This window comes from Alosa sapidissima, chromosome 1 (genome assembly GCF_018492685.1).
Source record: "Alosa sapidissima isolate fAloSap1 chromosome 1, fAloSap1.pri, whole genome shotgun sequence".
NCBI classification, from domain to species: Eukaryota; Metazoa; Chordata; class Actinopteri; order Clupeiformes; family Clupeidae; genus Alosa; species Alosa sapidissima.
The window spans coordinates 54,880,507-54,893,452 of NC_055957.1; the positions used below are offsets into that span (position 1 = coordinate 54,880,507).

At 39.0% G+C, this 12,946-nt stretch overlaps 1 protein-coding gene across 1 annotated transcript in view; it reads left to right on the plus strand.

The window, feature by feature from the left end:
* Window positions 1-12,461, plus strand: part of ttpa (tocopherol (alpha) transfer protein) — a 62,194-nt gene extending 49,733 nt beyond the window's left edge. The window contains exons 4-5 of the mRNA XM_042109759.1: window positions 11,304-11,414; window positions 11,554-12,461. Coding sequence (XP_041965693.1) covers window positions 11,304-11,414; window positions 11,554-11,748 — 306 coding nt within the window. The 3' untranslated portion in view covers window positions 11,749-12,461. The remainder of the gene's footprint in view (window positions 1-11,303; window positions 11,415-11,553) is intronic.
* The last annotated feature ends 485 nt before the right edge of the window (window positions 12,462-12,946 follow it).

Genomic DNA, 12,946 nt, shown 5'->3' on the forward strand with positions numbered 1-12,946 from the left:
CTAAACCAGAGCTGTCGGTTCCACCGTAGGCCTACCGGTTATGAATTAGTTCAATCAACACAGGGTTGGTTAACACAGAGTTGTGCGCGTCCACCTATAAAGACGTGACGAAATTTCATGACAAAAGCACGATCCAAAATATTTGAACTATGAATCCATTAATAGCTTTCTTAATGTTCCTATCACATAACCTTATTCTACAAAGATGTAGCCTACTCTAATGGGCCCCAAATATGAGGCCAGGTCCACGATTGGTAACATTGGCAATGTAGGGCTGGAGAAGGCTATTTAAATATATTAAAGATTCACGTGAAAACAATATTGCTCCAGCAAAAAGTCATCAGGATAAGACAAGATGTCCAGCAGTCTTATCAATCTCTCTCGGTGGATTGCACAAATTATTTCATCATTCATTTATTACATCAAAAGGGCATGCCATTGCAAACATTTGAAAGCTGCGGTGAACGCGGGTTTAAATAGCCTATTCTGAGCAAAACCGGGTTATCTTCCAAAAACTTTACCTGCGCAAAACCTGCTCTGACCAGGCTTGATTCAGAGCATATGTTTCTATAGTAACTTAGATACTGTGTTCATTTTGGAACGGAAAACCTAGGGTTACCGCAAACCCTGGGTTAACTTACCCGGTTTTTATAGAGCTAAATTTCTCTCAATAATATTTGTATATGCGCAGAGGGGGATCCACAAATATTTCTTGATTTGCATGTGTGTTTTGATATCTACAAATAAAAAAAATCATATTTGTAACTCGTATATTGATTTTTACAAATATAGATGTGCATTTGTAAATAAAATGCCATTTGTAAAACCTAAAATTTCATTTGTGAAATGTGATTCTGCATTTGTGGATCACCAGAACACACATTCTTCCCTTTCCAAAGTTACGTGTTTTTGAGACGTTCTTCGCATGAAAGTCGCACAAATCCACAAGTAAAAAAATCATATTTGTAACTTGTAAATTGGTTTTCACAATTGTAGATGTGTATTTGTAAATGAAATGGCATTTGTAAAACTGAAAATTGCCTTTGTGAAATCTTATTTTGCATTTGTGGATCACCAGCACACACAGTTTTCGTTTTCGCATTTGTGGATCAGCACACGTATTTTTGAGACAAACTTTGCGCCAGAGAAGCTACCCAGATCCACAAGTAGCCTACTGACACTTTCTAATCCAGTAGATGGCAGTGTTGTTCTATGGGACTCATAACACACAGAGCTAGCGAACCTAGTTCTTAAATCTAACAAGTTATGCCTTTTACAACAAGATCTTTGATGAAAAAGTGGTGTTTAATTTCCATAATCTTTGTTTAGTAAACGCATAAAACCGTCAGTTTGCAAGCGAAATCAAGAATTACGATCTTTGAGTTTGTTTATAGTTACCTAGCAACCAAGGCTTTAAGTGTTAAAACCAAAGATTCTAGAACAGAGTTATGCATATAACATCAGACGCTTGAGTGAAATCTCGACCTTATTAGTGATTTATAGTCTTATGCGCTGTGTTTAAGCAGGCCGTGAACAAAGGGTTAACTTATAGCCTACAGGTAGAAAAAAGAAAAAAATGGTGATAATATAATGTTAGCTAAGTTAGTTTGCCTGCTAGCTAGCTTATCAGTAGGCTATACAGTCTCTCAATGGGGATTTATGTGATCTATTTACCAGTGCAATAGCTACTTCTGTCTAAATAATAGGCCTATTTACCTCTCCTTATTCAGTGTAAACTTGGAAAAAGATCAATTGGGCCTTTCACACTGTCAGTTCTTGCAGTTCATTACCGAGTAAAAAAAAAAAAAACAGCTGGCAACGTTAAAAAAGCTGTTCAGGTGGGCTCATAGAATTGGAACTGTATATGAAATGTTGCGCTGAGCCTGGATTTGAACCAACAATCCTTGGGGTCAGAGCTCACTCCTCTAACCACTGTGCTACCACATTTCTTGTACATTACAAACAGACGGATTTATGCGTTCACTAAACAAAGATTATGGAAATTAAACACCACTTTTCCATCAAAAAGCTTGTTGTAAAAGGCATAACTTGTTAGATTTAAGAACTAGGTTCGCTAGCTCTGTGTGTTATGAGTCCCATAGAATAACACTGCCATCTACTGGATTAGAAAGTGTCAGCAGGCTTGTGGATCTGGGTGGCTTCTCTGCCGCAAAGTTTGTCTCAAAAATACGTGTGCTGATCCACAGATGTGAAAACAAAAACTGTGTGTGCTGGTGATGCACAACTGCAAAATTAGATTTCACAAAGGCAATTTTCAGTTTTACAAATGCCATTTCATTTACAAATACACATCTACAATTGTGAAAACCAATTTACAAGTTACAAATATGATTTTTTTACGTGTGGATTTGTGCGACTTTCATGCGAAGAACGTCTCAAAAACACGTAACTTTGGAAAGCGAAGAATGCGTGTGCTGGTGATCCACAAATGCAGAATCACATTTCACAAATGAAATTTTAGGTTTAACAGATGGCATTTTATTTACAAATGCACATCTATATTTGTAAAAATCAATATACGAGTTACAAATATGATCTTTTTATTTGTAGATATCAAAACACACATGTAAATCAAGAAATATTTGTGGATCCCCCTCTGCGCATATACAAATATTATTGAGACAAATTTAGCTCTATAGGTTTTGTGATAAAACCGGCTTTGTGGAATACCCCATTGGTCACATTTCACATATCACAACAAGGATGACCGCCTGTAAACGGTGTAGAGCAAAAAATCACCACCAACTTGAAGAGACATTTACAGATGACTCATCCAGAAATACATGCAAAGGTAAGCATACACGCTAAGGTTATTTTTAGGGCTGTCAAAAAAAAATAACGCTGATTAATCGCTTTTCATAGTGACATTTGACCCAGTGCAGTCTGGCTATCGTGACTGAAGCATGCAGACGAGAAAGCACTGCTTTGAATGAAACATTTAGCCTACGTTTTAAAAAGAACGCCCAGACCAATACTGTTGACAGGAGCATCAATCTACTATTTCAGCAGTAAAGAATTTCCGTTGCCTATCGTAGCAGTCAAGTAGCACCTCAATGCAAAACAATCCGGGGGTAGGCCTACATGATGATAATAATGCTAGCCGCCAGCCTTGTCAAAGTTAACTTTGCTAACGTTTTGCTGAGCCTATCCTAACTAACCGACAAACTAAATTGACTACATGTGTTGCACACTTGAAACAAAATGTCTTCAAAAGTATGTCGAAGGTGGTTACATTTATTTCCATTCCAATAACTTCACAAACTATGTTTCCGTTCGCACTTGTAGGCTATGCTGCTTGTCTCGTTTTCCTACTATTTACTGTTTTGAACTTATCTATTTCTTATCCTGGACTGCCACCTACTGTATAGAAAAGGCAACAGCCTAGTAATTATGTGAATTAAAATCTGCCACAAAATGGCCAAAAAATGATAAATCATAGGGGGTATTCCACACATTACCTTGGTGTTAGGGTAGCCTACTCTGCACATGTCATTGACAGTGAGTGGTAACTTCAGTCATTTGTATTTATCATGCTAAAAATCTGACACCAGGCATATGCTGATGCCTGAGCCAAAGAGGAAATTATAATAAAAGAGTGAGACGTTACACTTCAGTCTATGTTGGTTTGGCTCTTCATTGATTCACTCATCTGCCATACTTGTTTTTTAGATGTTCATAGCAAAAATGGATGCATGAGATTAATTTAGATTAATTAATCACAGAGTATGTAACTATTAGATTTTTTTTTAAAATAGATCGACAGCCCTAACTTCAATAATATTGTACTTCATCTTGAAAGAATATCAAATCATGTATATTATTCAGGGAGAGAAGGCCTATTTTATGTGAGATTGTTTTGTGAAAAGCCACGGTCAGTGTTTTTGACATAGAGAGCCGAAGTCACGCCCTTCTACTTCCGATCCATGGGACCTATCTTTCAAAAAAATATGAGCTGGAGTTAATGGAGAGATAACAATTATTTTTTGATCCCGTTTGTATTGTGCCACAAATTTCACATATGATGTGTGTGAATTTAAAAGATAATTTTTCACCTCAAGAAAGTACTGTTGTTCGATAGACTTAAAAAGTTATGTTGGTTTTGTGCGAATCGGCTCAGTGGACTACATCTCTCGTCTCGAACGATGTTTGTCACCAACGTAATTAACCTGTTGAGGAGTACGGTCACAAATATGTAATCAGATGCAGCTGGGCCCCTGGGAGTACGATCACAAATATGTGATTAGAACGTTTTCGAAAAAGGTTCTATAACATGACGCAACAATTACCCTCAGGGACTTTTCTGGCATTAAAGAACACTGGAACTATAGAATGTTCGCGTAGAATTCTAGAAGGAGCCAGGAAAATAATTCACTCTCTGGGGAACGGCATTGTCTTAAAGAATTCACTCCTCAACAGGTTAAACACCTTATTCAGCCTCACCCATTTTTTTAATTTCCACGTCGTCTTTAAACTTCCGGTCGGCTAGCTACGTCTAGTTAGCTTCATTGGGATAACACGGCAGAAGAGGATAGAGAGGCTAACTTGGGAGGAAAACGACAAATGCCATCAGGAGGTCAGATTGCAATATTGTACTTATATGCTACCCAAGGCTATTCACCCCTACGGAGTGGGTAGACGATGCGGCAGTGGCCGCTGTATCGTATGGAGAAACTCGCAAATCCTTATCTGTTTGGTAACTATGGTAACTAGTTTAGAAAGTCATTACAGAACAGCCACTCCAAAGTCAGTTTTTTCCTAACTTCAGATAGTAAAGCTGTATAACAGAAATGTCTTAAGTCACCAAAATCCTAAATAAACGTTCCTAACTTTAGGATGACCCATAATATATTGTAACGTCGGCGCACAAGACATTGCATAGCGTTCTCCCACGCAGGGCATGCTGGGATGCGGGAGCGAACAATTGGGGTTTATGTCTGTATTTCTCCTATTTCTGTATTTCTAAGTTATAAATGTAAAGTTAGCGTCTTTATTGTAACATGTGTCCCTCTTAGTTCTCCCTCGTGTGTGATCCTTTTTGTGTGGGGGGCTGCGTCCTCCCCTGTATGCGTAGCGTGTGTGTGTACTTGACCTGCCCCGTGTGTATTGTGTTCTGTGTCTGTGTCCCTGCTCTCGTTCTCAGCTAATAAACCTTTTGATTGGACAACTGTGTGTGTCGCTATCAAATCGTTACAATATGATGCCAGTCATCTCGATAGAGCTCTGCTATCTCAATGTATCGCAATGGATGTAGGCTACTGCTCAATCGGAAGTTCTGAGACAATGTGGGCAAAGCTAGCGCCCCCATGTTTGCGCGCGGAATAAGGTGAATACATGGATTTCTATACAACGTCACGAAAACATGCGTGCGCAACCAAGAGGCAGAAAGCACCATAGAACAGCATAGAGCAATGCAAAAGAGCAAAAGAATAAAATGAGTTTTTGTGCTGAAAACTGCACCAATTCGAAATCATGATGGTTAGAGATGTTAAATATGTTCAATATCCCTAACGGAATGCATGTCTTCGCCAAAAATTACAAAATACGATGTTATATTAATAATGCAAATGAACGGCAAACTTTGAAATATAGTCTGAAATGTACGGAGCCCTGGATATGTCTTTGGGGAAAAAAATAATAAGTTGTGGCCACGAAATAGCAATTCGTTCCCACAAAGTACTAATTTGTGGCCACGAAATATTAATTTGTTCCCACGAAATAGTAATTTGTGGCCACGAAATATGTATTATCTAACGTGCACTGGACAGCTGGGTGAGCAAATCGAGCGCCAGTAGAAGCCTGTCGTGTCTTTTCTCATCACTCCCCACCAGCTCTCAATTCTCTGGTTTGCAGTAGGGTACAACCGGGACGATTGAAACGGGGGACGAATGAAACATTCTGGTTTTCTCCGAGTGCAACGATGATAGACAGACATCATTTGGACAAAACATAGAGCATATTAACCTCCGTTGCTCAGCCAAATGCCTTCCTGTTACGTCCTGTTATCACAGAGTTACAGGCGATAAACGATTTCTGATGGTCACAAGTTTACTTCATTAGCGGTTTATTTATTTTTTTATTATTAAAGACTGTTTTTCATTTAAAGGTTTGACTTCATGCTTATTCAGTAGAGCATTTAGTGCTCTCCCCAATCCCAGACGTTCACATTGCATGTTTGTTTGTAATGGATGCAAAACAGCCTATAATGCTAAATTTCTATGGGGGGACGATTGAAACACCTATTTGTCCCAACCAGGCAGTAAACCCCATTTATTCTAAGTCAATGCACACATATCTGTGTTTATACTATATTTTATGCAGGTGAGACATGGAAAAGCAGTTTTAGAAAGATGCAAATATATTTGGGGCTATCAGGTAGGGGGTCGAGTTTTGCCATGTTAACCTATGGAGACTGACGGCCTGTGGGTCATGAAGGGCACTTATTTGGATGTGTGGTGTGTTAACCACATAAAAACAGAGTGAAATAACATTTTGTACTATAGAAACATTATATAATTCGAAACATGCATTATTCTAGCTATATTAATGGCATAGTGCATGCTATTTCCATAACCGCGAAATACGCACATCACCATGACGGCAATGAGTTGTTAACAGACATGAACCAAGACATATAGCCCAGCAGCAATCTATCTAAAATAACACATACTTGAAGTACCATTCATGGTATGTTGTCAAATATTGAAGTTGTGGTAAGTTTACATAATTTAAGCTGTATGTTTCATTCGTCCCCCATGCTGTTTCATTTGTCCCAGCCAGGAGGGACGAATACGTCTATAAAGTACCTTCTGAATTACCTTCATAGTCTTTTTTGTCAATAGCTTTGACGTCATGTGACCTAGTGACTCCAAACCAATGCAGAATAGTTATCCTATATGGGACTAATAAGACACACCTCTTCTTATAGCCACTGTAAGCACACTGTATTTTATATGAATATTTTAAAGAAAATACATTATTTCCCATAAGGAATGGTCTTTTTTTCCAATACCTCCCAGTCCCAAGCCATGTGACCTAGTGACTCCAAACCAATGCAGAGTAGTTATCCTATATGGGACACATCAGACACACCTCTTCCTATAACTATTGAATGCACACTTTATTTTATATTAATATTTTAAAGAAAATACATCATTTCCTATAAGGAATGGTCTCCTTTTTCAATACCCCCCCCCCCCCCCCCCCCCAAGGGAAGTGACGTAGGGACACCAAACCAATGCAGAATATCCTTTATGGGACTAATCAGACACACCTCAAATTAATATAAGGCCTATAAACTATAAGTTTACCCGCAAACACTATCTACTTGTGGAAGAGGATAGTGCAGTGGTCACAGACATGGGCTAGCATGCGGGAGACCTGGGTTCGATTCCCGTGTGATGTGTTTTGGTAGAGTGAGTGTGCATGTGTACCAACGTCTCTGGAGAGAAGGCGCGCAATTTGAACAAGAAATCAGTTCTCAAATGGAAGTTTTGATTGCAACAATTAGCTAGTTCATGCACCAGGGTGTAAATAGCATACAGTACTATATACACCAGGGTACGAACAGCATTCACTTCTAACTATACATTGATGCAAACAGCATACCTTATTCAGACTGTCTATTAGGCCTACACAGCTGAGCTATTCACACCCTGTTACGTAACAACAAAAAAACATGTTGCTTGTTTTTTTTTAATTATTATTATTACATTGTGTGATCAATATGCCAGAATAAATCACAGGGGTGCAAATAGCATACACTGATATTTGTACCAGACGGGGTATTACTAGAACAAATTGCTGTGTGCACCGGGGTACGAATAGCATACATTGATATTTGTACCAGACGGGGTACTAATAGGACACATTGCTGTGTGCACCGGGGTACAAATAGAATTCACGTCTAATTGCACCAGGGTATGAATAGCATACATACCACGTAACATGAATAGCATTATACCAGGGGTGCAAATAGCCTTACCCAATATTTTTTCATATTGAGGTGTGTCTGATAAGTACCCCATAGCAGAACAGTTCTGTATTGATCTATGTTGTCTAGGACCCAGTATATTGAAGGTATTGAGCACAAAGCAGCTTCCATAGGAAACAATTTGGTTTTCTTTAAGAAATTAATATAAAATAGTAAGTGCAAAAATCATATTAATTTGAGGTGTGTCGGATTAGTCCCATATAGGATAACTATTCTGCATTGTTTTGGAATCATAGGATAACTATTCTATATTGGTTTGGAGTCCCTATAAGAAGAGGTGTGTCTGATGAGTCCCATATAGGATAACTATTCTGCATTGGTTTAGAGTCACTAGGTCACATGGCTTGTGAGGTATTGAAAAAAAGGAGACCGTTTCTTATGGGAAATAATGTATTTTCTTTAAAATATGAATGTAAAATACAGTGTGCATACAGTGACTATAAGAAGAGGTGTGTGTTATTAGTCCCATATAAGATAACTATTCGGCATTGGTTTGGAGTCTCTAGGTCACATGATGTCAAAGTTATTGACAAAAAAGACTATGAAGGTAATTCAGAAGGTACTTTATAGACGGTCCCTAAGTACCTGGGAGCAAGTAGACAGGTCATCTGTTTATACACTGTCTGCAAACACGGGGTGAAACCGGCCGCATAAAAAAAAAAAGAATATCTGTCGATTATCTGAATATCAAATATCAAACTAACTCGGTCGAAAAAAACTGCAAATGTCTACATGAAAATTTGAGGCACAAGTCGATCGGGACCAGAACATAATTTATCTTTCCCCATTGACTACCGTTCATAATTTTTTGAAAGATAGGTCCCATAGTGGCTAACGGAAGGGGTGTGACTTCGGCTCTCTATTAAGAATAAAATAAAATACATGTTTTGTATTACAACCGTTAAACCTGTGTCTGTATGGCATATTCAAACCTTAATACCATTCCATAACAGACTGATGGATACTTCCAATGATCGGAAATTCTGGAGAAACATTTAGTCAACTAATGGCCTCCTTACACCAAACAACTTTGACAAGATTTGGGAAAGATTCTTGAAAGATTGGAGTCTTTTGAGTAAAGCTTGAATGGGGGGCATTAGATAAAAGACTACAATCTTTCAAAACTCTTTCCCAAATCTTGTCAAAGTTGTTTGGTGTAAGGTGGCCATAAGTCCACTGTAGATTGATGCCCTCCTTACACTGAAAGACTTTGCAAAGATTTGGAAAAGATTTTTGAAAAACTAGTCTCAGACCCTCTCACATCTTATGGCCACCTTACACCAAACAACTTTGACAAGATTTGACAAGATTTTAGTCTTTTAACTAATGCCCCCCATTCAAGCTTTACTCAAAAGACTCCAATCTTTCAAGAATCTTTCCCAAATCTTGTCAAAGTTGTTTGGTGTAAGGTGGCCATAAAGACAAGTGATAGAGTCACAGACTAGTCACAGACTAAGATTTTGCAACAACTAGGGATCATGCAGGGTCACTATTTACAAGACTGCTAGGCCCACTAGATTCCTTTAAATTATTTCCATTGTGCACTACATATCAACAGGTACTCATATGATAGCCTACTCATATCAAAGTCATTTTTTCGTGTTTCTGCAGCATTGTTTCATGTGTGACATTCCTAACAGATATAAAATTGTTCTGTCACGTGGAATAGCCGACTAATAATTTATAAGAAATGAAATAACATAGGCTACAGCTGTCGCCTACTTTGCCCCTTCCTGTTTGGTGTTGGAGAGAGGTCACTATTGGTTTTTATATTGTTCACGTCACTGTTTGCATGACCCACGACTAAAAAGACTTCTTACTGGGGCTTTTCCTGCCTGAAATATCCGATTTTGTTTACCGCGCTCAGAGGTTAGTTTTGGCCTGGTGGGTCGTCTACTTCCACCCTTTCAACGGCACATGAACGGTTAGACTGAGAATTCTCGTTGCTACTTCAAAATTCCACTGGAGCTCCAAGCGGATTTGTACACGCAGCCTTACAAGACTGTTTATAGCTCTTCGAATCACGGTAAAATGTAATTTTTGGTACATAGCTAATTTAGATACACTTATGGTGTGGGTGCTTGTGTTTCTTTAGGAATCCGCCGTCTTGGTTTGTATAGAAATGAATAGTAAGTGACACATACACGTAAGAGGACGGAAACACGGGACTGGTGGTAATAGAGGGCGATCCGAGTATCTGTTCTCTCTCAATGAGTTTTGATATTGACTAATAACCAAAGCAGGAACCACCGTTGTGTTTTTCAACAGTCTGCCGTGACTGATATTGTATGTTAAAATTTTCTGGGGGCGCTACTGGCAACATACAATATCAGTCATGGCAGACTGTTGTTGTAGGCCTAATCAGCAATTTAATCAGCAATATTGCGAGAGTGAAAACTAATGACATGGTGTCCCTGTTAATGCTATTGTACCAGTATATCCTTCAATTCATTGAATCCCTTTAAAAGGTGTGATGAAAATGTTTCAGCGCGCACATTACCTACAACTCTGGGGGCTAAGCCCCCCCCTGTCTTTCAATCCTAGTGACGCCCCTGATCTACAGTGCTACACGCTCCACTCTAGTCATACACGGACGGAGACGGAGGCCTCCCATGCTGTGATCACAATTGATCTGCACTCGATTGCTCTTCCTTAGCGAGCTGTTTTTGTCTCGGTAGACTGAAATTGAATTTCACGGTCTGAAACTGAATTGAGATAACTGAAAGTAAGAGTGCACAGAGCAAAATTTTCAGTAAGGATAATTTATGTATCAGAGCAAATCAGTTCAATTTCAATATATTATACTGAATTTGACTGGGATTCATTTTCAATCTAATGAATTTAATTTCAGCAAACATTACACTGAACTTTCTTTTTTACGAGTGCTGTAGCCTCTTTCGCTTCTGCTATGCAGACACATAAACAAACTCAGGATAGCCCAGCTAACACTGGCCATTTTCATGTTGTTTGGATGTGCTCAAATTCATAGTGTTCCGAGCAGAAATGTTCAAATCAGCATACAAAGGAGGGCAGCACAACTACACAACTACGCCACTGGTCAAATCCAAAAAGGAAGGTATACATTTTTGGGGATGTCAGTGACAGGGTTATTAGAGTTAACTAAAACTAAGACTAAAACTAAAACTAGAAGTGAAAATTCTGTACTCAGAAGAACATCAGCTATGTTAATTCAACTCTCCTTAATTCTATGGCAATTTTAAATGCACTACAGCCAACAAAGGAGGTTCACTCTACTTAACCTATGCTGTTAATCTCTCATTTTCCTCCCTAGGACTCATTCCCTTTGAAAGTGCGTGGAATCCATTTAGTAAATGAACCTGTCTTATTCCGTCCAGTGTTCGCAATGATCAGACCATTCCTTCCAGAAAAAATCAAAGCACGGGTAAAGACTCATATAATTTCACTACTATTAACTTTATTTTAAAGTGTCACACTGATACCTTGAAATGGATACTAAATCATGATAGCCTAATCAAAGATTACTCTATTGCTTCTCACCCTCATCCTTCTCTCTCCCATAGATTCACATGCATGGGAGCTCATTCATGCAGAACCTATGTGATGTCTTTCCCCCTTCCATCTTGCCTCCAGAGTATGGTGGTACTGGGCCTGCCATAGAGGAGTTGTGTCAGGAGTGGGTACGCTTCATTATGGAATCAGAGGAACTTCTCCACAGACTGTCTATTAATGACGGGAGTCATGAAAAAAACGAATAAAAAAGCATAAGGGGCGCTTTGCCATGTAAAACGTGAGGTGCACTATGTTTTCATAAAAACGCAAATGACGTTGGGCGCTTTTCCACTTTGAGTTGAACTTTTTTCAATTCAAGGCGCTCAGGGCGCCTCTGCAAAAACGCGAGGCGTAGCAGGCGCAGAAAACACAAGGCGCTCTGGGTGTATAAGCAGCACACCAAACGCTTACTGCCAATACAAAACAACATAAAAAAGGCCAACTTCACTGCAACAAATGCCAATACAAAACAACATAAAAAAGGCCAACTTCACTGCAACAAATGCATCCTGTCAGATCACCCCCATATTGTCCTCTTAACGGCTCTCATGTGTTTCCATATCAACAATCAGTCTTAAGATTGATCCCTTTTCTGTCCGTTTCATACACCACTCCTATTTGTCCATATCAAGCTTTTAACAGATGTGCCAAAGATTATTGCAAAATTACAAAAACAGGCAAAATGTAGGAATTCTAATTCATTAACTTCACTGGCATTGCCAACGGCCTTGGGTTCAAACATTTTAGTCTGACTATCCAGCTTTTGTTGTACATGCTTACATGCTGTAAAAAAATATTAATTAAGAGAAATCAAGTTTCAGTGTCTGTGTCTGGTTGATGCTAGACTAAAGGTAGACCATCACTGTCCACTGTTCATTGAGGCCTGTCTACCTGTGAAAATAAAACCAACAAACAATCAGTGTTCTAAACCTGATTTAAAAACTTGCAACAGAAATGAGGAACATCCAGGTTTTACATTAAATGTCAGGGTTCCTGCTCCACTGGCTGCGACATTGAGGGCACTGTTTTTCTTGCATGGCATTGAAGATGTTGTCAAACCCATATCTGGGCCTCACTCATCAGTTTGTCCCAAAAGCAAGAGGCAAATGTCTTTTTACACTGTGCTCTGATAGGCAAAATGACTAACTGTTGCAGTATTGTCATGGCACCACTCACCAAGAACCTCATCTTTCTCCTTTGCAAGCCACTAATCGTTTACGTTCTTGTAATACAGTTGGTCAAGTTCAATTGTGTAGCCTAATTCTTGGATGCTCTAGTAATGGAGTCTGTCATTTTTACCACACAGGTCTAGTGATGACAGGGTGATGACAGGTGACATTGCCTGGATGGCAGTATATGTTGCTCAAAACCTGTATACATCATTCAGAATTGATTGTGCTTTGC